This window comes from Rhincodon typus, chromosome 2 (genome assembly GCF_021869965.1).
Source record: "Rhincodon typus isolate 14 chromosome 2, sRhiTyp1.1, whole genome shotgun sequence".
In the NCBI taxonomy this organism is placed as follows: Eukaryota; Metazoa; Chordata; class Chondrichthyes; order Orectolobiformes; family Rhincodontidae; genus Rhincodon; species Rhincodon typus.
In genome coordinates, this window is record NC_063333.1 from 69,565,454 (window position 1) to 69,592,332 (window position 26,879).

The following is a 26,879-nucleotide window of genomic DNA, read 5'->3' on the forward strand; positions in this document are numbered from 1 at the left end:
GGCCTAGACCCTTCTGATGAAGGGTCTAGGCCCGAAACGTCAGCCTCTCTGCTCCTATGATGCTGCTTGGCCTGCTGTGTTCATCCAGCCCTGCACCTTGTTGTCTCATGAACAGCAACCACTCTTCCATTATCCATCTTCCTCACTCACTCTCATTCACCCATCCCCCAAAAGTTCAAACTCTGCATGGCCTCCATGCTGCCTGCTCACTTACTTGGGACACGTCACCACTTTCCCCCCAGCTGCAATCACACCTATTTTCATCTCACTCAAACCCTCCCCATTTATCTCAATCCAGGAGAAAAAAAAACACAATAGGGCAGAAAGAGCCAAGACAGTGATTAGATGTCCGACATTTGACACCTCACCACCTACAAGAGCTTGAACAGAATGACCATGTCCAAACCCCTGGACTAATGTCAGAGGCTTTCCTTGACTTACTGTGATGAGACCCCCCTGACTGACTGCGTCTCCCTAAACTACACTGAGGACTGCTCACTTTAGACTTTGAGCCATGGATTGCTTGCAGCAATGCAGTGTGTTTATGATGTAAACTGCTGAAAGATTGTACAGATGTGAGATTGAGCTAGCTGGATCCCATAATGCAAGATAACCAACTCCTTGACTGATGGCCGCTGACCAGAGTGACAAGCTGTTTGGCTTTGTGTCTGCATTGAACAGTAAGATAGTACAACAGGTGTGACCCTTTAAACTGTGGCTGGGAGGACAAAGTGCAAACAGCTAGGGCAAAGCAGAAGCTGTGAGAATCGAGGTAAGTTCTAAGTGAATGAGAAATAGTGAGCCAGCAGCCTGGTCCAGTCTGTGAACTGGGTGCCTTTCCCTGTACATAAAGTTCCTTGCAGTATAATTCCAATGATAGTTGGCAGCGTCAACCAAAATGCAGCGTTGAAGTGTAGAAATGGATCAAAGATGTGCCATGATAATATGGAAAGGCTGGCACATGTTGGATGCCAGTATCCATAGAAGTGAGGGTGAATTGGGCTGGTGTCCCAGAGCATGCTCTAAAATATTGCTGACAGAGATGGTAGTCCAGAAGAACAAGCAGCGAGCTGCAGTCACCAAGTACCCACTCTGACTTTCAGTTCAGGAATTCTTGACATCTCGTTCTATCCATGCGGTGTGACAAAAAGCTGCATAATAACAAACTGAAATTTGGTGTTAATATTGTGATAACAAATAGTAATCCCCATTAAAAGGCATCTCACCACTGTGACATGAGCAATTCATCAGAACATCCAAAACTCTGTTGGAAAATGCAACTAGTTGCACCCAACATTGAAATAGTCCCTGCTCAATGTCTTTTGCAATTCTCCCAGATTTCTTACCATAGCCCATGTCATTCAGGGCCCGAGAAGATTCTGTCCTCTATTTCTCTCCAGAGATGCTGCCAAACCTGCTGAGTTTCTCCAGCACTTGATGTTTTTGTCATTTCCAGCATTTGCACTATTTTACTTTTATCCCAGTTTTCAACTTCTACACTTTCACTGACAATTTGACTGGATCTGAGCTCCTGCAAAATAGCTAGCCAACTGAAAGAACTTCCACATGACATTGACTCATTACAGTCTCTAATTCACATGAACTATGCCAATATCATTGATTTTATAAGTAATTTGTAACTTCTATACGTTTTCTTTCTTTCTTTCATGCAGGCGTGTGTGCGTGAATGTGTTGCAGACTATTCCTGTGTTTTGTTTGAACACATCAATAAACACCACTTTGTTAAATAACCTTAAAGGAGTAATTGCAGGTCAGTTTTTAATTGGACTTTGCAAATAGCATTTGGGGGAATGCAACTTTAAACAACATTTAAAAAAGACAATTAAGAACCATCTCTGTTACAGACAGGAGAGGAGGATTGTAAAACAATTAAATTCACCAATTCTTTTGACTGTAACATATATTCCAATGTACCATTTCTGGGCTCAATTCCAGCCTTGGACGACTGTGTGGAATTTGCACATTCTCCCCGTGTCTGCGTGGGTTTTCTCTGTGTGCTCCGGTTTCCTCCCACACTGTAAAGCTGTGGGTTAGGTGGATTAGTCATGTTAAACTTCCCTATAATGTCCAGGGTGTGCAGGCTAGGTGGATTAGCCAGGGTAAATGAGAGAATAGTGTGGGGTTGTGGGTCGGGGTGGGATGCTCTTTTGAGAGTCTGTGCAGACTTGATGGGCAACATGGCCTATTTCTGCACAATGGGGATTCTATGATTCTGTGATTTTCTCTGAACAACCTCGCAGTTGTTCCTGTGAGGAGACCTTGTTTCTGAAGATACACAAGCTGTATTTGCACTAATAAATTATCTTGTGCGGAATTGCGTGATATAAGTATCATACGTATTTACAGTAACCTTCTCACATGCTTCAATGTCACTGTCTTTGAATTGCTGTACAATTCAGTGCAGAACAAAGCTGATTCCATGTTAAAGTCAGTGAAAATGTCGCAGCTTGTAGGCAATAGTGTTCTGTGAAAAAAGAACTCAATAACTTTAGATTTCAACAATGTTTTTGAACGGGTGTTATACAAGTGAGTCAAGAGAACATAGAAGAGTGAGCAATCTTTTGCATTAGGGTGATGATAACTGTCCAAAGAAATTGATGATATTGAATGGATCCATATTGCCAGCTAGTTCCTATAGACTCATGGACATTGGTCCTGGGACCCTTTTGTCAGTTTTTATGAAGATTTGGAGCTGGGGATAGGTATAAAGTTGGAAATGGAAATAAAATGTGGAGCAGGGCTCACATAATAACAAAAATGGCAAATTAAATACAAAGAAATCTGGATACGTTGGAAAGGTTAGTTGCAGACTGGCAAATAGCATTCAGTGCAATGGAAGAGAAATAGTGGTGGTATCAATGGAAATAAAACAATGGCACCAAGGTACAGGACACAATGCAGAAGGGCTTTGGTGGATTGCTCACTGAAAACAACAGTGCATATTGTGATAGCAATGAAAGATAACAAACAGATCTCAGGATATGAAAGATACAGCACTGTCTTCAGGAGATGATAATGTATCATAAACTGTATAGGTCCACCTGGAGTAGTGTGTCTAATTCTCGTTATCATCCCACAATAAAAATATCCAGGGAATGCAGAAAAGACAACCAAACTGACAAGCTATGAAAGCATCTGTATTTTGAGAAGCTAAAGAGGTTGCAATTGTCTACAGTCTGAACGAAGATTCAGAGGAGACATTATGCACACTTAAGATTTCTAAAGGAAATAGACAAATTGAATTGTGATCCCATACTTGAAATTCAAACAAACTCTTAGAAAGGAGAAGCTGCAACTAGTAATTTAGTTGTAACAATGTTCTCCAGATGGTGGCAAACATAAAGGATAGATTGTCAAGGAGACAGTGAAGGCAATTAGGTGAAAATGTTTTTGAAAATATTTGAAAGTATATTTGTGGGTACCAGTTTTTGGAGGTCGCCAGATAAAATACAGAGTTTTCTGTCCTCTCTTTTCTATGTTACTTATAATTAAAATCAAATACTGTAATGTCAAAGGGTTTACAATACACCCCATTCTATATCCGGTTGCTTCAGGGTATAAACTGTGGTGAAAGATCACCTATTATTTGTATTTGCCAGCTGCTTAGCGACAGGAGGCTGCAATATAGCGACAAAGTAGTCAAAATAATGTCATCAGCTGTAAAATGTTATCAATGTGTACACTTGCTTTTATTTGTCATCAGTCCCAGCATATGATGAACAGGTGGTATGTTGTGTGTATTGTAACATAGTCCAAAGGACTAAGGCAAGTAATGCAAAATGGATACAATACACTGATGATAAGACATTATAATTTTTCTTTCAGTGTGAATTTTATTTCATTCTATCCTCCCTTAAAAGAGTGATCAATGCAGTTCCCTGGGTACCAGTAACCCCTTTACAGTACCTCACATATAAGCTAGGAGGGTGAAGAATGGTGCAGAATTCAACAGAAGGGTGCAAAAGATGATCCAATCCTGACCTCCCTAACCACTAAACAAACTGCACTTCTAGGAAGGATCACTGTAAGCATTGACAGCTCTGGTTCAATTTTCTCTTTAACCTGAGTCATCAAGACCAAGAGTAACTCTTTAGTTTGCCCAAAGCCAAAATGATCTAAGTACAGATCACAAATTGAAATTGAACCTTAACTTTCCTTTTGTGTATGGATGTTACAGTAGGATAAACCTGCTGAATCATGGAGGGACCCAAAATGGTATTAACTTACTGGCCATCCAGTGAACTGTCAACCATTTGGCTAAAACAGAATACATATCATAACTGTCAACATTTATGACTGACTACCAGTGATTCCTTGTATCGTCTGCTTTTCAGACATTGGAGGCAAAAACCAGCATAAGATTTAAACTTTCTACATTGTTTTGAGATCATCCCAGAGAACACAACTACAAAGTTTTCCAGTGTTTAAGCAGTGATGGTGGTTTGGAGATTGCTAAATTAACTAAAAAAATGAAACTTGAGGCTCTGAATGTCAGCTTTTTTCCTGATAGTTGAACATTCTTACAGACCTTTTAAGGATTATTCAAACTTATGGAGACGTTTCAAACACAGAAAAAAAACCAACAAACTACACCATGAGATTTCACATTTAAAAAAAAACTTTGCTCTATTTCAAGAGTTAAACAAAGTATTATTATTCACTTAACATTATAGTTTACAACTCCATAAAGTGTGAGTCCAGTTGTGTTTTTATTTCTGCCAAGATGTTCCTTATATTGTACAAAATAACTTGATGGTGCATTCACTTATTAGAGACCAACTGAAAAGAATGCCTGAGTCCTCTGGAATTCATGTTAACTCTCCATCGTATTCCAACTATCTTCTGAGATGAGATTCTTTGGGGATCCCTTCCTATTTTTTGGCACTGTAACCCTTTCCTTTACACACCTCACACTGTTGTGGATATTTCAGCTCCTTGCTCATATTACAAGCAGAGACGTAAATGCCTTCCCACAGCTTTCCAAGGTAACTCAGTTGATGTTTTTCTGTCTCAAAGATCTGCGAGAACCACTGTTGGTTTCTTCTATTAGTTGCAAGCTGGAGGAAATTTTACACCTGCCTTCCCTCACCAAATTCAAATGGAGATGAAGTACACATACAAATACTCTCCATGTGGTCAATTAAAGTCTCATGAGTTGCAGTCCATACCACAACAAAACTGCAACTGCCCCCTCAGCAAACATACACAGCTAACTGACAGATACTGATAAGCAGATACAGATAACAAAAGAACCTTCCACTAACAGCCCATCTTTCTGACAAGGTCACATGCTTTGGGATATTTTCAAACAGAAATGCAAACAAAATATTTTACCTTCCATGACACTCTTTGATTCTGTAAACTACATGAATAATTTATATTGTTAGTGCAGTTTTACAATCCTTTCTGCAAACTGGTTGGACCCATAAAGCTGCTTTCTGCTTCCTTTGAACAGGAAACTATATATATATAATTTAAATATTCTATTGAAGTGAAGGCAGACATGGTTTAATTGCTGTAAGATAGAAGACTCTCTATCGTTTACAGCTGTCACATCATTAATTTTGACCTTCAGGATAAACATAAGTTACCTTTTAAGTGTAATCACTCCAAGATTGTTTGAATTGCCTTTAGATCAGTGTTGTTACCAGTTTCTCAAACAGAATTTTCCACTTATCATACACTAAATGCATTAATTCCTAAAACTGAAAGTTACATTCTAAAATATAAACCATAAACCAGATTTTCACAACAGTATCAATATTTTACAGTAGAGAAATATGCTTTTGTCACACATTTGATGCCTTGAGCCTAATTTGTCAGGCCACTGGTTTTACACAGAAGGTTCGTATCTGGAAAGGTTCATGCAAATTTTCTGCATTGCTCATTGTAACAGTGGTACATTGTTACATCACAAAACCTCTGTACTTATTCCTCACATGAAGCACCTTGAAAACTTTTCTGTGTTAACAGTGCAAGATCAATGTAAGTGTTTTTTGGTTGTGGGATAGGATTGATGCCCTGGTGAGAGAGAAGGAGATGACGGACTCCTCACACAAGCCAAAAACCAAGTGAGGTCAATAAAGCAAAAGTGGTGAAACATCACTCCATTCCAATTTTAAAATATCTCAGGTTGCAAGCCTATAAGTTACTCAATAGGTTCACTGCACCATTTTACTTCAGTTTAACCAATTCTGATGTTCAAAGACTCAAGGCCTTTACAAAGATAAATTTAAAGCTTCATTTTGTGGGACTCAGAGGAGCCCGAATGCTGTTTGAGATCACACTAGGAAAGTGTAGAATCCTTCATTTCTATGGTGCTGACGACCCAAGAGCCCGACCCTTCCTGTTGTCATATTTACCGTGTAAACCTGTGGAAAAATCAAGTTTTTCAGATCAAACTTTTAGTCAAACAGTTGGAGGTCAAATTATGCAAATTTTGAGAGGTTGAATTTCACCATTGTCTCATAGTCTCACCACTGTCTCATAGTCTCACCACACACCTGTGTCAGCTGATCACAGAGTTGCCATAATCTGCCTTGGGAACCCTGTGATCAGCTGAAATAGTCACTGTTCTTGCCAACCCTGCCACCAAAGTAAGTACAAAAGGAACCAAAAAATAATTTTAGAATTCTATAAGACATGAGGAGTTCAATAATTACCTTCAAATGGCTTGTTTTGCACCAGGCCAAGTATAACTCAAATGGTGTGGTGTTGGTAAATTTAGATTTTTCAGATAGAATTCGAGCATCAACTTTTACACAAGATCAAATATCGCTTGGACATATATGACAGTTGCTTGCACATGAAACTGGTTTATGATTTGAAAAACAAAATTATGGAAAAATGCACTAAGTTATGTAAATATTTTACGTAAGATAAGGTCAGATCACCATTCTCATTGTTTTGGAGTACTGAGATGATGCTGAATTGCCAAGATATTTTATTAAACCTGTCATGCGCTTTGAGGAACTTGATCTGATAATATCCTTTGAAATGAGACCTAAATACTTGTAAGTAAATTTGAGTGCATCTGTGTGGATGGGAAGTTGCATGTAGATCATCAATGCCTCCCTGTGGAGAAAGGATCTGTTATCAACATAGAGAAATTGCAGGTTATCATTTTCTTTTCATATTTGTTTTTTTTTGGATTTGTGTTGGGAAAGCTGAATTAAGACAACGCCTGGCTGTGCAAACCTGACTGTGGAGAAAGTGCCACAGATGCTGTAACTTAGATCTGCTGGACTGGGGAACAGATATTAACTGAAATTGGGTTTACCATCCCTGGTTTGGAGGTTGTCATCAGAGTTGTCTGGTGTGGAGATGGGTTGATCCAAGACTTCAAAGCTACTAACAAAACAATGAAACAATAATATTCCCTTAATTCCACACTTCTTACACTCTGCCATTCACCTACACACTCACCATGCCTTGCCCATACCAAGCCATGCCACTTTATAAACTGTACCAAAAACATGACTCCTCATACCTCCAAGACAACCTATACCCCTTGATACAACCTCTGGGTCCTTAAAATCCCCTGCACCAACTTGATGCTATCTCAGGCCAACCATATATTCCACACAATACCCTTTATCCTTAAAACCTCCACCCTAACTCACTCAGAACCCACCATAGAAAGCATCAGGATCTTTGATGAGATGAAATAATATAATGCGTCTCTTGATGAAAATAACACTCTAACTAATAAAAACCCATTTACTGCATTTAATATCCTTCATCCATTTATTCCCTGACCCTAATAAAAGCAATGATTCCCAACCTTAATAAATTGATATTCTGACTTCAAAGACTTTATAAGCTTTTGAAGCTGTCAATCAAACAGTGAAGTGACAGGACTCACACTGTGACATTAATTAGTTGTGAAATCATAACCATGGAGCACAAATCCTATAATGATAGTGCACCAGCCTATATCGATACACTGGGTGAAATTGCTGGCTCAGACTCTTTTGCTGATTTTTCCCAAAAATTTAAAGACCGTGAAATTTAAACATCTTGATGATTTGACAGTTCCAATGACATTAATAGGTCCCTTGACAGGTTGACAGTTCCCATGAATTTTGTAGCTTCATTGAGTTGAATCTACTTTTAACAATCTCAAAGGCCTCTTGGTCTTTTCAATAAGTTCCTTACCTCTCTCAAAAACACTAAACCTCTCCCAAAGGTGTCCCTGGAGATATCCAAAAGGATACCGTACCTCTCCAAACACATCTGGCATTTTTAGACCTTTTTCTGCGTAAGGTAAAGCCCATAACTTAGGTTTTGTATACATCCCACTCATGAAAATTGGACCTATTTGAAGGCAGCTGCACTTTAACATAGGTAGCTGCTGCACTGATCCAGGGATATGTCAAGTACAACTCATACCCACACGCACACCCTTGTAGCCCAACAAAAATAATATATGCCAGATTTAGAGGGAAGGATTTCCGGAATCATGGCTCTCGTCATGAGCCATTTTGGCTCAACTGGAGAGCATCTCCATCATCAAGAAAATTCAAGCCTTAGTATTTTTGACAAGTTGAAGTATACTAAATCTACATTTCATATAGCTTTTCCATTTTTCGTCTTTTTAATTAGCTTCTTTGTCTCATGTGCACTATCTGTAGTCCACAAGGCAGATAGAGCTGTTGGGAATATTTGATTCTTGTCGGGACTGTTTTTCCTTGTGGTTACTTAATGATGGTAGTTAGAATAACAGCTTTCACAAAAATCCCTGCAGATTTTGCAAAATGTTCAGTTAATAGCTGTGGTGCTTGATCTGATGAATACCTTTCTGTGGTATCTGGTATCAAATTGAGGGTTCAATTTCTATCATTTGAACATATACAATATTGAAACAATAAATTCACAACAAATATTCTTTCTGATAGAAATTGTATGGTGGAAAGGAATGACCTTTGAAAGGGAAAATCATTGAGGAAACAGTAAACTCAGATAAAGACATAGAAATGATACATCATTGGGGATAAAGGTTGAAGTCAGGCAAGCCTCATGAAGAAAATAATCCACAGTGGGACCGAAGTCTCAGTCATGTGACATCTGTGTATACAATGATTTTTAATTTTATACTTATTATTATGCAATCATCACAAAATGAGGTGGAAGATTATGAGCAGTGTCTATACATTCAATTATATTATTTATAATGTGATAATAGAACACAGAATTGCTCTGGTTGTTAAGCACAAATATTAAAAATACATTTTTTTAGTGCACTTGGGATTCAGAACATCAAATGTCTTACAAGAAACATAGCTGGGAATGGAATCTATAACAACTTTTAACAAGAAAATAAATAAATATTTGAAATAAGAAAGGAGAATTGTTTAAAGGCAAGAGTAGAGAACTAAATATGCAGTTGCTTCAGAGAGATTATGTAGCAAATAGGAGCAGGAATGAGCCATTTGGTCCATCAATTATGGGGTTTGATTTCTACATACAGGATGTAGTCACTGGTGTTCCCCATGGATCTGTCCTGGGCCCACATTTGATTTCTGTGAAGTTGGATGGAGAAATAGAGTTGTATATTACATGAAGTGTGATGAATTTGGGTTGGCTGTCAAAAAAAAAGACAAAGGAATACATGGTCAGCGTAAGAATGCTGAGGTGTAGAGAAGTGAAGGACCTTGAAGTGAATGCCCACAGATTCCTGAAGGTTGCAGGACAAGCCAATAAGGTGGTTAAGAAAACGTATTGACTCTTTGCCTTTATTAGCTGAGGCATGCACTATAAGAACAGGGAAGATTTACTAGAACTGTATAAATCAGTATTTGGGGCAAGCTTGAGTACTGTGCACAGTTCTGGTCACCTTATTTCAGAATTGCCTTAGAAAGGGTTAAAAAAAGGATAATTAGAAACATGGAAAATAGGAGTAGGAGTAAGCTATTAAGCTCTTTGAGTCTGCTCTGCCATTCTTTATGATCGTGGTTGATCATCCACGTCAGTTCCCTGTTCCCATTTTCTCCCCTACGTTTTGGTCCCTTTAATTCTGAGAACCATATCTAACTCCTTCTTGAAAACATTCAATGTTTTGGCCTCAACCACGTTCTCCGGTAGAGAATTTCACAAGCTCACGATTCTCTGGGTGAAGAAACCACTCCTCTTATCAGCTCTAAATGGCCTATTCTATATCCATAAACTGTGACTCCTGGTTGTGGACTCCACAGAGAACAGGGCCATCCTTCCTGCATTTACCCCATCTGGTTCTGTTTACCAGGATGTTGCCAGGAATGAAAAACTGCAACTATGTGGAAATATTAAATAGGCTGGAATAGTTCTCCTTGGAATAGAAGTGGCTCAGAGAAGATTTGATAGATGTAGAAAATTGTGAGGCTCTTAGAGTGGATTGGGTGGGCTTACCTGGGCAGAAAGGTTAGTGCATTGAGGGCATTGATTGGTAGAAGTATTAGAGCAGAGACTAGGAACTGTTTCTTTCTCATGGAGGGTGGTCAGGGTGCGGAACCGACTGCTTAAGAACATAAGAACTAGGAGCAGGAGTAGGCCGTCCGGCCCTTCGAGCCTGCTCCGCCATTCAATAAGATCATGGCTGATCTTTTCGTGGACTCAGATCCACTTACCCGCGTTCTCACCATATCCCTTAATTCCTTTATTGTTCAAAAAAAATCTACCTTATCTTTAAAAACGTTTACTGAAGTAGCGTCAACTACTTCACTGGGCAAGGAATTCCATAGATTAACAACCCTCTGAGTGAAGAAGTTCCTTCTCAATTCAGTCCTAAATCTGCTCCCTCTAATCTTGAGGCTATGCCCTCTTGTCCTAGCTTCACCTGCCAGTGGAAACATCCTCTCTACTTCTATCTTATCGATTCCTTTCATAATTTTATATGTTTCTATAAGTTTCTATAAGAGGGTAGGAGAGTTAGAAACCCTTGACTCATTTAATCCTTCAGTCCACAAGCTGGGTGCCTGTCTTTGTGCACAAAGTGCCCCTGCTGCAATGCCATTTGCTGCAATGGAAGTCTGCCCTTCTAGTGTGCCCTGCCAGTGAATAGTAGAGTGTCAGGATGGTCATGATAGCAGGTATCGGATGCCAATGTCCATGGAGGATAGGTGTATATGCCTGGTGCCTATTGATTGTCCCTGAACTGTGGCTTGGTCATAGTCAACATGGATTTCTTTTGGAGCAGCTGAATCTGCCAGGTACCCACTCTGATTTCTTTATCAAGCTTTCCTGATGTCTGGCTTGTTTGGTAAGTTTGGAAATTCTGCCAGACACCTCGCCGTAGCCCATGTCACTGAGGCTCCAATGGATTCTACCCTGTGATTCTATATACTTGTTTTCATTTTATGCTAACTTAGGAGACACAATAAACTGTATGAATGTTTCAAGGGGACATAAATTAAGTGAGGCATCAAATCTATGGCATCTGGAATTCAAATTTTTAATGATCCACTCAGAGATATAACAACCCTGAGATGTTTCAGGTGTGGAATGAACTGCTTTCAAAATACAGTCACTGTTACAATGCAGGAAAGCAAAATTGCTAATTGCATACACAAACAACAGTGAGATAAATGACCAAATAGTCTGTTTTGATGATGTTGGTTGTGGCATAGATTTTAGTCAGGATACCTTGCTTGTTTGTCTTCAAAGGATGTCATGTCATCTTTTTCATCCACCCAAATCAATGCTATGGTTTTCATGATTCATCTGGAACAAAAACATTTGTTAATGTAACAGACTGTCAATATTGGACTTAAATGTCAACGTCGATTTGTATCGCCTTTGGAACACAGCTTGAACCCACACCAGATTCCTGGAGATTAGAATGCAGCCAGTGAGTTAAGCATAGCTCACTCACAATTACAGATGTTGAGTCCCAAATTGTTCAAACTTTGATCATAATTAATCATCTCATTTGGCATGGATACTGCAGCAATGAATTGGATTAAGGGACAGAATGTTTGGGCTAGGTCAGAAGTCGGACGACACCAGGATAAAGTCCAACAGGTTTGTTTGAAATCACGCCCTTTCGGAGCTTTGCCCCTTCACAAGCTTTGAAAGCTTGTGATTTCAAATAAACCTGTTGGACTGTAACCTAGTGTCATCTGACTTCTGACCTTGTGTACCCCAGTCTACATAATGTTTGGGCTAGTACTGTGCAACAAAATTATAGGCTCTTTTTTCCATGATCAACACCCCTCTCAGCATTTAACCTATTTGTTCAAAGCAAAATAAAAGCCAATTTCTAATCACTCATAGTGACCTTCCAGATATTTTACAGTTCATGTACGTATAAGAAAAGAAAATAGATCAGTGTCAATCATCTCTGTAGTTTGAAACAAATGGCAGGATGGAGTTTATTTTACATGTGGCCTGCAGTGTTCAGTACGGGGAGATGTTTGAGATGGCTTTGCATGGCCCTAATGATGCCCCAACTTCTCCAATGATGAAGAAGATCCCAACAGACTAATGTGCAGAAATGGATTCAATTAGGCTGAGCAATGTTGTCAGCTGTAGCCAGTGACTGGGTCTGAGATCCCCTTGGGTGCATGTGTTGAACAGACCTAGCGCCAAACCCCACACATAGATAAAGTGCGAATTGAGATGCAAATGCAATATGTGTCGGATTGTTAATGAGTCAAATTTTAATCAAATAATCAAATATTAATGAGTCAAAACTTTAGTCGCTAGAGCTAAATTTTAAATAAAATGAATATACTTAAATTTATATAATGATCAGCATCATCTTCACATCATGGGTGTAGTATATCCATTATAAAACTCTTTAATTTTTAGGCTAGCGTTTTCAGGGTTCTGTAATAGACCACCAGATTACTACTCATGCTGTGAAATTTTAATTTGTTCTATAAATTTTTGTCACAATTGTCCAATAATCTCTAAGAGTTTCATAGAATGCATTGAGATTTCTTATTCTTCTGGTAATCTTTCTTCCACTTGAACATTTTCAGATGGTCCCTATGATCTAATGGTGAAGTCTGAACCACGATTCAAAGTTAGTGAAGGAGTGTTCGCTGCTGGCAAAGGAGAGCCAGTCTGGTTTAAATGTTCAGCAAATTCCAACCCACCAAATGTCTACTCATGGTTTCAGAAAGCTGACAACAAAACAACACCCATCCAGTGGGGGCCAGTATTAAATATCAAGTCTGAGAAAGTACCCGACAAAGCTGACTACATGTGCTGTGTCTACAATAATATTACCGGCAAACGGAGTGAAACTCAATTCACTTTCATACTCTCTGCTACTGGTATGTACAGACTTGTTGATATCAACTCATCAATGGCAGCTTTTTAAAAATAATGTGATCATTGGTATTCTTAAAACTAATTTGAAGAGTCAAAAATAGAACATCGCTTTGAATGGCAGATTAATTAATTGGAAATGGAACTTAATGTGAATTAAATTGATGCTACCGTCAATCGTATGTTGAATAAGTTATCATTCTCAAAACAAACAATGGAATTATTTTGTAGTGTGAATGATGCATATACTGGAATCACTACAGTTTTGCTTTATGAAATGTTCATTCAATCCTTATTTGCAAATACACTCGGTTCTGCTATAACATGATAGTTGCGTTCCTATACAACATTGCATTATAGAAAATCGCAATATAGGGGCCTATGGGAAAAGTGGGGTTCGGGACAGATCACCAAAAAAAATCACTCAGTATCATTCAATAGCCTCACACAAAGGATAGCTCAATTTGAGTAAATATTTAATTCATATTGAAAAATGAAATAAAAGTAAATTTAAGACTTTACCTTGTAAAAATGTCAAAATGACTTGATGGAACAGGAGGTTGTACTGTACCTCTCACAGAAAGCACTTCATGACAAAACCCGCGAAATGATCACATGATGCCAGCGTGGAGACTCTTTAAGTGCTAACATTGTACGTATTCACAACAAAGCCTGTGAAATGACCATGTGATGTTGAAGCATACTCCTCTGTGCACCGTTAGAATCGAGTTATGGCCAACACAAATTTGTGTTTTAGAAATATCATTCCCCTATTTGTCAACTGCGTTACAGCCAATTCGCATTGACGGAAGACGCGTTATAGCAGAACCAACTGTAACTGAACTGAGTGTGTAGCAAGGATCCCTGGTCTGACATAAAAGTAAAATACCGTGGGTATCAGAGATCTGAAACAAAACACAAAAAAGTGCTGGAGAAATTCAGCAGGTTGAACAGCAAGTATGGAGGAGAAACAGAATTAATTTTTGACTGGAAAATTATGCTTTTTATGCTTTGGTCATCCTCACAATCTGTTCCAATTGAAATTCAGCATGTCCATAAAGACTCTTACAGCATGGTATGGCAACTGCTCTTCCTAAGACTGAAAGAAACAACAGACAGTTGTGAACATAGCCCAGTCCATCACGCAAAACCAGCCTTCCATCCATTGACTTGATCTATATTTCCCTCTGCAACCAGCATAATCAAAGACCTCTCCCACCCTGGTTATACTCTCTGCCACCCTCTGGTAGAAGATATATAAGGTTGGATATCAGGTTCAAGAACAGCTTCTTTCAAACTTTTGAATGGACCTCTTTAATGTTAATGTTGACCTCTCTCTGCACCTTTTCAGCAGCTGTAACATTGTATCCTGCACCCTGTTCTCTTACCCTAATGCACTTGTATAGTACGATCTGCCAGTAAAGCACATAAGCCAACACTTTTCACTGTACCTTGGTACATATGACAGGAATAAATCAAATCAAATCAAATCTCTTCACACCCACCCCCCCCCCCCGCTTAGACAGCAGCATAATAACGATCATTTTCAGGCTCTCCTGTTCCAAAGAAGAGTCAAGTCAGACTTGAAATGTTAAATGTTTTGGCTTTGAACACATGCTGCCAGACACGTTGAGTTTCTACAGCACTTTTTTTTATTATCCCCGATCTCACATACCAAGCTTTAACCAGGAAATCACTATCTCATTGAGTGGATTGCTTTAGGTTTTTTTTAAAATAGCAGCTACAGTAAAGCTCCATGAACCAAGTGCCATGCTTCTGTATATTAGGTTATAATGTATTATTAAAATACCTTCTCTATATTATCTCTGAAATGCACAAACATTTACACTTACATTATCTTTAGAATTCTAAAACTAGTCCAGCAAGTCCACATTCAATTTCCAATAATTCAGGACTGATATTACATAGAAGTACTTGAAGAATTACACCACAGGAACAGATCATTTTGTCCATCTGGTCTCTGTTGTCTTTGTGCTGCACACCCTCCCCAGATCCCATATTTCTTCATCTCATTCAAGCAACATGTTCCTTTTTCATTTAGTTCACTTCTAACACTCTTTGTGATGATGAGGCTGACACTTTCACCACTCTTCTTAATTTCATATTAGATTGATAAGTGGCTGTCTTATGTTTGTGCTTCGGAGCCATATTTCCCCCACTCCCCTCAGTTAGAGGAAATATTTTTTCTCGTTTGACTTCATTGATCCTTTTTAATTTTTTTCAATCATCCATGAGGCTATGAGTTTATCGTGCAAAACAGTATTGAGGACTTTGAGTTCATTGGAGCTAAATTGGATAGCCCTGGAGTATGCAGTCTGGAATTTTCACTGAAACACAACCCAGTTGGCTGCAGTGCAAACAACACTGTATCTTCATATTTCTTGCTTACTGTCATGATTTCTGTGTGCACCAATGTTAACCGTTCTGTTGATTGACTGGACATATCAGCACAAGGGCCATTGTTATTACTGGCCAGCATCACTTAAGTTAACTTGTACCTCTTTAAGTGCCAGTGCATTGGGGCTGTAGTGGGTGCTGGAAACCCTTTGTGAGCTTCGTTTGATCTGGTAAAGAAAAAAGATTGATTGAATTGGGATACGTAGCTGACAGGTGTTTTATTCATGCTGCAATAGAGACCTTGGTGGGGAATGTTGAAAGGAGGACAGATGTCCTGTCCTCTTGAAGGTCCCTCAGAGTAATGAAGATGCTAGCTATCGAGTCCCAGGGTAAGGACAGGTACAGGGAAAGAAATCAAAATGGAAGAAGAGAGAGACATTGTAAGAGATAGTGGTGAAACTAATGAAAGGTAAAAGATGGGGGAAAATGCTAATTAAAAAGTCTAAGTGAGAAACAGCATTAAAAAGAAACCCAAAATCCACATCAGCCGTCAGTCATCAGTCAATCCAGATTAATCCATGGTTGATGAGTCTAGTGCAGCTTGAAATTTCTTCTTTTCATACACTTTGGGCTTCGTCATTTGTCCTGCTTCAAAACCAGCTGCAGTTTGGTGAAGAAGGGCTTGCCATCAGAGGTGGCTCAGTGCAGTGTCTTCCCATGTTTTTAGGTCAGAGACAATCTTCTTCAAGTAGACTTTAGTTTATCTGTTAAAATTTTTGCTGAGTGTCCCATGGTCTTTGGCCATGAATCAGCATACTTTGGCAGGCAAGTATTGTTGTATAGGATTCTTATATAGTATGTGGACATCATTGGAAAGGCTGGCATCTGATGCTGAAGCCTTGAATTGATTGGCTCTCAAGACTACTTTGGAGGGCAGTTAAGAGTCAATCGCACTGCTGTGGGTCTGGAATCACAGCTGATTGTCTCTTCTAGAAAGGCCACTGTGGATCTCCTGCCAGCTGTCTAGCCAACAGGAAAAATATCCACTATCTCCATTAAATCAACACTGGTGAGATAATGGAAACACATGGTTTGCAGCCACCGTAGAGGGAAAGAATAGCACAGATGCCAACTCACCAAAGGGTAAAACTGCATATGGAGTTCTGCTGCACAGAATTCACTTAAAAACTTGATGTGAAAACACACAGAAACATGTGAAATCAAGTGAGAGTGCTGTGTCTTCATCATCTTTCTCTTCTTGTTGTTCGTTTGATGGAGGGTTCAAGTACAGATTGATTAGAGTTAATAAATGAAAAAAGGTATCAATACTAGGTACAGTTCTACACACCACCACCTGATGGGAAAGATATGGAAATGCAAATTTACAGGGAAATAATAGAGCAGTGCAAAAGCTATTATGTAGCGATAATGTGAAGCTTTATTTAGCCCTAAGATAAACTGGGACATTAGTAGTTTAAAGAGCAGAGAGGGAGAGCAATTTTTTTAAGAGTGTTCATGAAAATATTCTTAATCAGCATATTTCTGGTGTAACATGGGGTGAGGCATTGCTGAATTTGGTTCTGGGGGACAAGGTGCATTCAGAGTCAGTAAGGGAACATATAGGAAAGACCCTTCTTCAGAGCTCAGAAACGCTGAGTTTATCCAGCAATTTCTGTTTCTGTGTGTGCTGTGATGTCAGGTTAGAAATTCAATTGAGATCAACCAGCTGAATAAGGAAGTTTCGTTGGGAAGTGAAAAAGGAGATGAAAGAGGCCAGGAGACAGAATGAGAAAGGACTTAGGCCTGAACTTCTGTCTGTGAGTTGGGTGCACACAGTAGGAGAATTCCCTGCTGCACGAATCCAACTTTTAAAAATAGCTGTCCAAACTCAGATATTGGAGTTGGGGGCAGATGACCCTGGAAGAATTGAGGAAGATGCTGGATGAGGAGGCGGGCTGGGCAGAGACCTGCCTTGGGGCTCTGGCTTTCAAGCCTCAAACAATCTGGTCTTTAATCTTCTTATAGATTGGGATAGTCAGATTGGCAAATGAAGCCATGTGGAAGAATTCATATAGTATTTTCAGGATACTTTCATATGTTGTGAACCCAACCAGGATCAGGTTATTTTGAATCTGATGAGGTGTAATGAGACAGGTTTAATAAATTATGTCAGAGTAAAAGATCCACTTGGAAATGGTGACAATTAATTGGTATAATTTAATATTCAGTTTGAGAGGGAGGCACTTGGATCAGAAGCAACTGTGCTAAACTTAATTAGGGGTCATCACAAAGGAATGAGAGCAGAGCTAACTGAAGTGGACGAGGAAAGTGCTTTAGCAGCAAAGACAGTTGATGAACAATGGCAGAAATTTAAGATAATATGCCATTAACACACAGCAAAGACATTTTCCTGTGCAGAAGGGCTCAAGGAAGGAGATAAGCCAACCATGGTTAACCAGAAAAGTTAAGGACAGCATCAGATTGAAAGAAAAACATACAATGTGGCAACAATTAGTGGTAAACCAGAGGATTGGGAAAATGTTAAAAATCAACAAAAGATAATCAAAAAAAACAAAGACAGACAGGACAAACTTTGAGTAATATCAAATAAGATTTGTAAGTAATATCAAGATGGACAGCAAGAGCATATATAAATATATAGAAAGGAAGAGAGAAGCCAAAGAAAATTGACCCCTTAGAGAATTAGGCTGGGCAAATAATAATGAGGAAACAGGAAATGGCAGAGAGTTGAACACATATTTTGCATCAGTTTTCACAGTAGAAGACACTAATAGCATTTCAAAATTACGATGTAATATAAAGTATATTATTCAATACCAAGTAAGGGGCAAAGGATGAGAGGAAATGAATACAATAACTATCTCTAAACAAAAAATACTTGAGAAACTAATGGGACTAAAGACCGTATGAGTCCCCTGGATCTGATGGGATGCATTCTAGGATATTAAATAACATGGCTGCAGATATAATGGATGCCATTGTGAGTAATCTTCTAAGAATCCTTACAGTATATTATAAAGGATAGTATATTACAGCATTTAGAAATACATGAATTGGTCAAACAGAGTCTGTATCGTTTCACAAAGGTGAAATCATGCCTGACAAATTTAGTAGAATCTTTGAGGAGGTAGCAAGCAGGATAGATAAAGGGGAAGCTGTAGATGTACTATATTTGTATTTCTGGAAAGTGTTTGATAAGGTACCAACATTATGCTACTTAATAAGGTAAGAGCCCATGGTTTTGGATGTATTATAAATAAATGTAATAATCCTTTAAAGGTAGAGGCTACTGCTTCATCAGAAGTGACGGCTGAGGCAAAGTTTTACATAATCTAAAAAGCTAATACATGAAGCACATGGAAGTATCAGGCAGGCATGTGGAATTACAGTAACTTGATAGAGGTAAAAAAGTCAATTTAGCACAGGCATGATAGCCAAGGACATCACTGCAGGAGTTTCTCAGGACAGTCTTTTAGGCCCAGGGCAGTCTTTTAGGCACAGACATCTCCATCAAAAGATTAGAAATGGAGATATTTACTGATGATTGCATAATGCTTAGTATCACTCATGATTCCTCAGACATGCAGCAAGAGCTGGAACCACATTCAGACTTTAATTAATAAGCAGCATTTAGCATTTGAGACACACAAGTGCCAGGTGATCGTGACTTTCATCAAGACAGAATTTAACATTCTTTACTTAATTTCCAACAGTGCTACCATTGCTGAATTACCCACCATCAACATATTTGGGGTTACAATTGACCAGAAACTTAACTGTACTAGTGCCATTGGTTGTAGCTTCATGAACAGACCAGAGATTAGGAATATTTCTATGGTCAGTACACCACTTGATGTCCTCAAATCCTGTCCACCATCTATAAGACACAAATCAGAAATGATAGAATAATCTTCATCTGTCTGCATGAATACAGTTTCTAAAACATTCAAGATGATTGACACCATTCAAGACAGAGCAATCATTTTATTAGCACCTTGCCCATTATGTGACAGGTCCATGAGTAAAGTTCCTCAACGTATCTTGGTTTCAGACGAATGCCCCAAATTTATCAAGCTCCCAGTTTATTTCTTTAGTTTATGGGAAGTAGCCATTGCTATATATATATATATATAGCTATATAGATATGTAGGCCATCATTAACTTCCCGTTGCTAATTTCCCAGAAGGCAGTTAAGAGTCACATTTAAGTAGGTAAGATTAGCAGATTTCCTTCCCTCCACCACCACTTTCTTAAGGGCAATAAGAAAGAGCATTAAATGTTGGCTTTTCCAGAGACACCCAAATCCTCTGGAGAGATGTGAAAAAAGAAAATCTGGATGGCAATATATTGAGTGCAGGCAGCCTAGCTATGAAATGAATGGGAATGGAATGGTACATATTGTTTTGTAAGGTGAAGTGTTGTGATAGCATTTGATTCATACCAAAGTGGGTGGCACGGTGGCTCAGTGGTTATCACTGCTACCTCACAGCACCAGGGACTCAGGTTCAATTCCAACCTTGGGCAACTGTCTGTGTGGAGTTTGCATGTTCTCCCCATGTCTGTGTGGGTTTCCTCTGGGTGCTCTGGTTTCCTCCCACAGTCCAAAGATGTGCAGACTAGGTGGATTGGCTATGCTAAATTGCCCATAGTGTCCAGGGATGTTTGGGTTAGACATGGGAAATGGGTCTGAATGGGATGCTCTTCAGAGGGGCAGTGTAGACCATTTGGGCCAAAGGGCCTGTTTCCACACTGCAGGGATTCTATGAAAATATTAGTGACTGCATCATAAATATTCCTGATTCTGTCCTTACTTAAAATTTCCAAAACTGGCCATTGAATAAGACTGGGTAAGTTTTTTTTTTCTCTTTCATCCAAAGACAAAAGACAATGATAATATTACTATCAAGACCTGTGTAAGGCTTGAGCTTTAACCTGAGATCTTCCTTAATGTTATTACTTGGTTATTCAATGTGCAAACTCATTTCACGTTTCAAAGAAATTTTTATTTATATTGTAACGTTCTATATTTTGCATCAATGCTGGTGTGAAGAGGCTTTCTTATGAGGAGAGGTTGAGTAGGTTGGGTCTGTGCTCATTGGAATATAGAAAAATGAGAGGCGGCCTTACTCAAATATACAAGATTCTTCGCAGACTTGACAAGGTAGACATGGAAAGGTTGTTTCCCTTGTGGGAGAGTCTAAGATTGGGAGCATCATCTCTGAATAAAAGGTCAAGCATTTAAGACAAAGAGGAGGTGGAATTTCATCTCTCAGGCCATGGTGAATCTGTGAAATTCTTTACTGCAGAGTACGACAGAGGCTATGTCATTAAATATATTCAAGGCTGAGATAGACAGGTTTTTAATCCAGCAAGGGAATCAAGGGCTGTGAAGAAAGGCAGAACAGTGGAGTGGAGGATTATTAGCTCAGCCATGATCTCATTGAATGATGATGCGCACTTGATGAACTGAGTGGCCTACTTCTGCTCCTAGGTCTGATAGTCTTATTGACCCTGTACATGGCGATGAAAACATCCTTGTTTTAAATTCTTTCAACAGAATCACTGCTCCTTTTTTCAAAGTCTTCAATGAAAAAGTAGGTTACAGGTTCACTCGATTCTCATCACTGTGCCAGCATTCAGGAGAATTATAATATATAAGCTGATTGTCAGCAATGAACGGGCTGCTCTTTTTCACACCTAACCTTATGCTTTGATGAAGGCTTCATGTTGCAGGGCAGGTGTATTTTACAAGTAAATAGAAACAGCAGGTGCTCATTGTTGGTCATGTTTTTTTTGCAATCAGTGCAGGCAGAATCTCCATAGTGATATCTGCACTACTCAGTCATGTTGCAACTAATCAACTTCAAACAGCAACAGAGTTTGAGACAAAATGACCAATGTGTTGGTTATCTCAATGCAGATAAAATAGTTCTAATTGTCAAAAATCTTCTTGCTATTTAAATAACGTATCACTTGCACATTAACATAATTAACAAGTCTCCCAAACTCTGCATGTCATCTTAGTGCAGCTCCATAGCTTACACTGCAGCTAATGCACTCTTACAAATGTGGTAAATAGTACAACACTAATCAATCCATTAGAAAATAATGTCCACACAACAATTACTGCTATAAATCTTAATGTGGGGGTCCTGGTGTTGGACTGTGGTGGACAAGGTCAGAAAATACACGACACCAGGTTATAGTCCAACAGGTTTATTTGAAAACACAAGCTTTTGGAGCCTCAGTCCTCCTTCACGTGTTAGGAGGGAGGCTCCAAAAGCTTGTGTTTACAAATAAACCTGTTGGACTATAACCTGGTGTCGTGTGATTTATGACCTTGTGAATCTTAATGGATTTCTCACAACTCACAAAAAACAGTCTTGGAATCTTTATTGTTACAAGGTGTTGCAGTTTGCAAGCTTTGTGGATGGCTTTTAGATAGTCTTTATGTCAAAGTTTGGGACATCCTGAAGTCTGCAGAGTTCTGTGGTATCCAGAAATCCTCCACGTGAACCACATGATGGATCCAGTAAAGCTCAGTTCAGATGAGCAGATAATGTTAGGGATTTTATCCTATCACCTAATGTTGTAACTAGATCTTAGGGCATGAAGATTGAATACTTTTGGTTGTTGATATGATGCTAGTATATTTTCCACTTCTGACAACCATAAAGGAGTAATGGAAGAACCACTACCTCATAAACTTTGATCTTTGCTGTGAAAGAAACTCCATGCCCTTTCCAAAGTCTGTGAGTCAGCCTGCCAAATACTTAACTTGCTTGCTAGGTGATGGTTCATTTTTGCCATACAATGTAGTTGGAGAAGATACTCAGAAAATAGCAAACCTTTTATACTAAATGAAGTGGTACATTGTGGATTGAGACTCTGGATCCTGGAATACATGGCTATGGGCAAGTTAATATAAGATCTCTGCCTTTCTTCAGACTTATTGTCATGTCAATGTGACCTAGGGTTAGGATTGACTCAAGTGGAGAAGTTTCTGTCATTATGATATTTCAATATCTGAGGAAAACACTGTCAAGAGTCTTCAGGACAAGCAAGCATAGCTGAAGATCAATATCAAGACCAATTAATCAGCTGACAAGAAGTTCTTATGTGATTTTTGTAATAGTGATGCAACTGAAATTTGGTTTAATATCAAACGTGAGACAACAGTGGCCTAGAATTTAAATCAGTCTTTTGGTTTTGCTGAACACTTGCCTGCCAAAGTGACTGGAAAATCCATCATCAAGATATTATTATATGTGGTGAATGTACAACATAGATTTGCTCACCAGAGTTTTGAATCATAGAATTCCTACAGTGCGGAAGCCGGCCTTTCAGCCCATTAAGTCCACATTAACCCTCCAAAAAGCATCCCACCCAGACCCATTCCTGTAAACCTGCATTTCCCATGGCTAACCCACACATCCCTGACCACGATGGGTAATTTAGCATGGCCAATCCACCTAACTGCACATCTTTAGACTGTGGGAGGAAACTGGAGCACCTGGAGGAAACCCACACAGACACGAGGAGAATGTGCAAACTCCACACAGACCATCGCCTAAGGCCGGAATCAAACCCAGATCCCTGGCACTGTGAGGCAGCAGTGCTAATTGCTGAGCCATTATTGATAATGGGCATTGCAAATTCATATTATTGTTAATCTCTTGGGATGAAATGAAACACTTCCAATTGTAAGGATCTGTATTTAGGGTGAGACCAATTTACACTACATTTACATTTCATTTTCATTTTAATTATGTTATTAGTCTGAGTGGAATGAACCTTTTGTTTTATCTGTCTTTCGTAGAAATGGTATTGCAGCAAAATTGCCCCATGGATTTTCAATTCCCTAATCTTTATCAATATTACTGTTCTGTGTACAACTCACAAGCACAGACTTTCTTTTTGGATAGGCATTACCTGCATTGAACAAAAACAAAGCTGCTGGAAAAGCTCAGCAGGTCTGGCAGCATCTGTGAAGGTAAAAACAGAGTTAACGTTTCGGGTCTGGTGACCCTTCCTCAGAACTTCCTTGAGTTTGTTTTTGTTCCTGATTTACAGCATCCGCAGTTCTTTCGGTTTCTATTACCTGCATTGAATCCTGGTTGAGTTCAATAATGAATTGGCTCAGCCACAAAACACCTTTCAGCAGAGACAGTGCAATTGACTCTTTGCCTGATGACAACCTGATTTAGGACTGTCCGTTGACGATAGCACTTGTCCATTAAAAAGGGCATTTTCTGTACTGTCTCACCAGGCACGCAGCTGGAGTACTTGCAGCATAGTCTCAAGTGCTTCTGTTTCAGTAACGGATGAAAAACGAAGAATGGTAGGAAAACTGAAGAAGGCTGTTCAGCCCATATCACTCTTGTTGAAATTGTTCAATGCTCATCAGTCCTACCTCCTCAATCTCTATAAACTCATACTGCTCAATAGACTGAATGTGACACTGTGACTATGTAAAAAACACTTTCCACTAAACGTTTGTTCAAAAACCATGGATTAATATTTTGGAAAATTCACCCTTTAATGGAATTGAGAAATGGCTGGGATTTCTTTGCAAGTTTAGATCCCACTAATAGATTGAACATGGTAAATCAGAGCTATGTATATACTTGCACCTACTTTATCAACAAAATTAACAAAAGAATGAAAATGAATCCTATTGCAGCCAGAAAGCAGCAATGTTCAGGTATTTCTGAATTCACATCTAACATTTGTCACAACACCAAGCAGGTAACTAGTTTGCCAGTGTAAATTCAGTTTGGATGCAAAGTGTAACTTGTTCATCTCACTCTCTGCCATTCTTCCAATTTAATTGCACCAATACCATTATTTATCGTCACTGTGTTCATTTAATGTTTATAATTCCTGTGCACTGCAATGGAAAAAAGTACATTCACTGATTGTCTTCTCATTGTGTGATCATATTCCACTAACAGGTCAAGAAAAACAGAAACAAAAAGGAAGTTCACTTCATTCATTGGGAATAATTGTTGGATTGTCACTGACTCTGATTGTCTGTATATTTCTTTACTTTCTTCTGAGAAGATACTTTCCACGAAAAGGTATGCTCTTATCAACTAAGATTAAGCTCAATTTTGTGGTGTTTATTCAGAACTTGTCATCCACTAGACATTTGGAAGCAATGAAAATAATTTTGATATTTACATAGTTGTTATTGTCATATTTACCTCAGGAAATTAGCTAAAGATTTGCAAGCATTTTCTTGGATTGTTTTTCTTGTAAAGCTATTCCAATGGTTCTGAGTAAATGTCTCACCTGGACTCAGGAAACAGGTCATGAAGTAGCCAGTGTCTTTACTACGTTAGCTTATTTCACGTAGAGTGATGGTTGGGCATTAAAAATAACTTTTGTACTTTGAGTGAAGTAGGAGAGAAACAAAACCAAAAAGAGTTTATTGCTTCTTGCTGGAAACTGTATGTTAGGTCAAAGCAGAATCAAACTAGGCAATGATCCACTCAGACAGCTTTCAGGTATTCATTATTTAGAACCAAACTTGAAGAATTAAAAAGTAGGTCAGGTACTGACGGGCAGCTGGTGCACTGTTTACCATACACTGACACATTTGTCTTCAAGACAATTGGGAAGGCATTTATTTAAAATCGTAAACTTAATAAAAATAAAATAGACAGGTTAGCAAAGATTTCCTGTCCAGTGTGTTGTTACTTCCATCTGTAAGGCTGGTTGCAACCTATTTATAACTTCTGTGGTTTGTAGTTGGCCGATCGGCTTTAAATCTCTGTTGAAAGCAAAATGTGTCTGTTGTGGTAGATGTACTGAATACTTGGAGTTTATATAATTAATTAGCTTGTCTATTGTTTTGGTCAGTGCTGAATATTCTGTAGTGTAATTTAACTTTTGGCCTTTCATTGAAGAAATATCTAGAAGTTTGACAAACATTGCAGTTGTAAAGGTTTAGGCGACCTTACAGCACATTTTGAAAGGTTTTAAACTCAGTAGTTAAGATTTAAAATGCAATTTTAAAAATATTTTTCTAAATATTTGTAACATTTTGACTGTAGGAGCATAACATGAGACATTTGGCTACAGAAGCCCATCATCCCCAAATGCTGGAATCACCTTTATTTGATTAGGGTCTTTGTCCTTTGCTGAGTTGCGTGTCAGTAATTTGGATAATTGTGGATATAACTAGCTCAGGATTGCCCATTGTTGCACAAGATGTAACTTTATTCTACCTTTTATCATCCGACATTTTATTTACCTTGAAGCCAACTGGAATCCAAAGTAATCCTGTCTACCTCTCTACAAGAAATCTAGTCATTAGTTGGTGATTAGTGTTATGGACCAGACCAAATCCCCTTCAGATATATCAACAAGATAGCCAAGACCCTAACTTTTTCTTATTTAAAAGCAAGTATAAGTACTGTGTTCCAGATGTAATTTAATTGATTGCACTTCTCAGCTTTAAGCAAAACACATTTTATTCTTATTCAACAGTTAAAATACAAACAAAATAAAAGAGAAATTGGTCTAATTTTAACTCAATTGGAAAATTTAACAGAATATTTGATTATTTAACTACTAAACAGTCACTGTTCTAATTTCGTAACATCCCAAAAACACATCGATGGCAAAGGTAAATTTAGTGGAATAGATTTGTCCCACACGCAGTTCTAGCAGCAGGAAGAGAACCCAAGTTTTTAGCTGCAGCAAAGATAGAAAGAGATGAGGCAGCTTTCACAACCAGTTTCCAAAAAATTAGAACAGAGACTGTTTAGTAGTTAAATAATCTAATATTCTGTTAAATTTTCCAATTGAGTTAAAATTAGACCAATTCCTCTTTTATTTTGTTTGTATTTTAACTGTTGAGTAAGATTAAAGTGTGTTTTTCTTAAAGCTGAGAAGTGCAATCAATTAAATTACATCTGGAACACAGTACTTACACTTGCTTTTAAATAAGAAAAAGTTAGGGTCTTGGCTATCTTGTTGATATATCTGAAGGGGATTTGGTCTGGTCCATAACACTAATCACGAATGAAAGCTAAACTGAAACCCTGGTTGTGTGGGAGCCTGACTCCACCCATTCGTGCTGCTTCTATTGTTCCAACTTTTTAAAAAAGCCTCAAGGCCTCAACAAGCTGTTTACTTCATTGGGTTGGAACAGACCATTCAGCATCTCTGTCTCAGCCTCTCTTCATTAAGAAAACCAGGACAAAATACATCTCTTAGAG

At 38.6% G+C, this 26,879-nt stretch overlaps 1 protein-coding gene across 1 annotated transcript in view; it reads left to right on the plus strand.

Moving 5' to 3' along the window:
- hepacam2 (HEPACAM family member 2) overlaps nucleotides 1–26,879 on the plus strand; it is an 82,497-nt gene that overhangs the window by 16,986 nt on the left and 38,632 nt on the right. Inside the window, exons 3-4 of the mRNA XM_048608330.1 lie at nucleotides 12,981–13,277; nucleotides 24,606–24,731. Coding sequence (XP_048464287.1) covers nucleotides 12,981–13,277; nucleotides 24,606–24,731 — 423 coding nt within the window. The remainder of the gene's footprint in view (nucleotides 1–12,980; nucleotides 13,278–24,605; nucleotides 24,732–26,879) is intronic.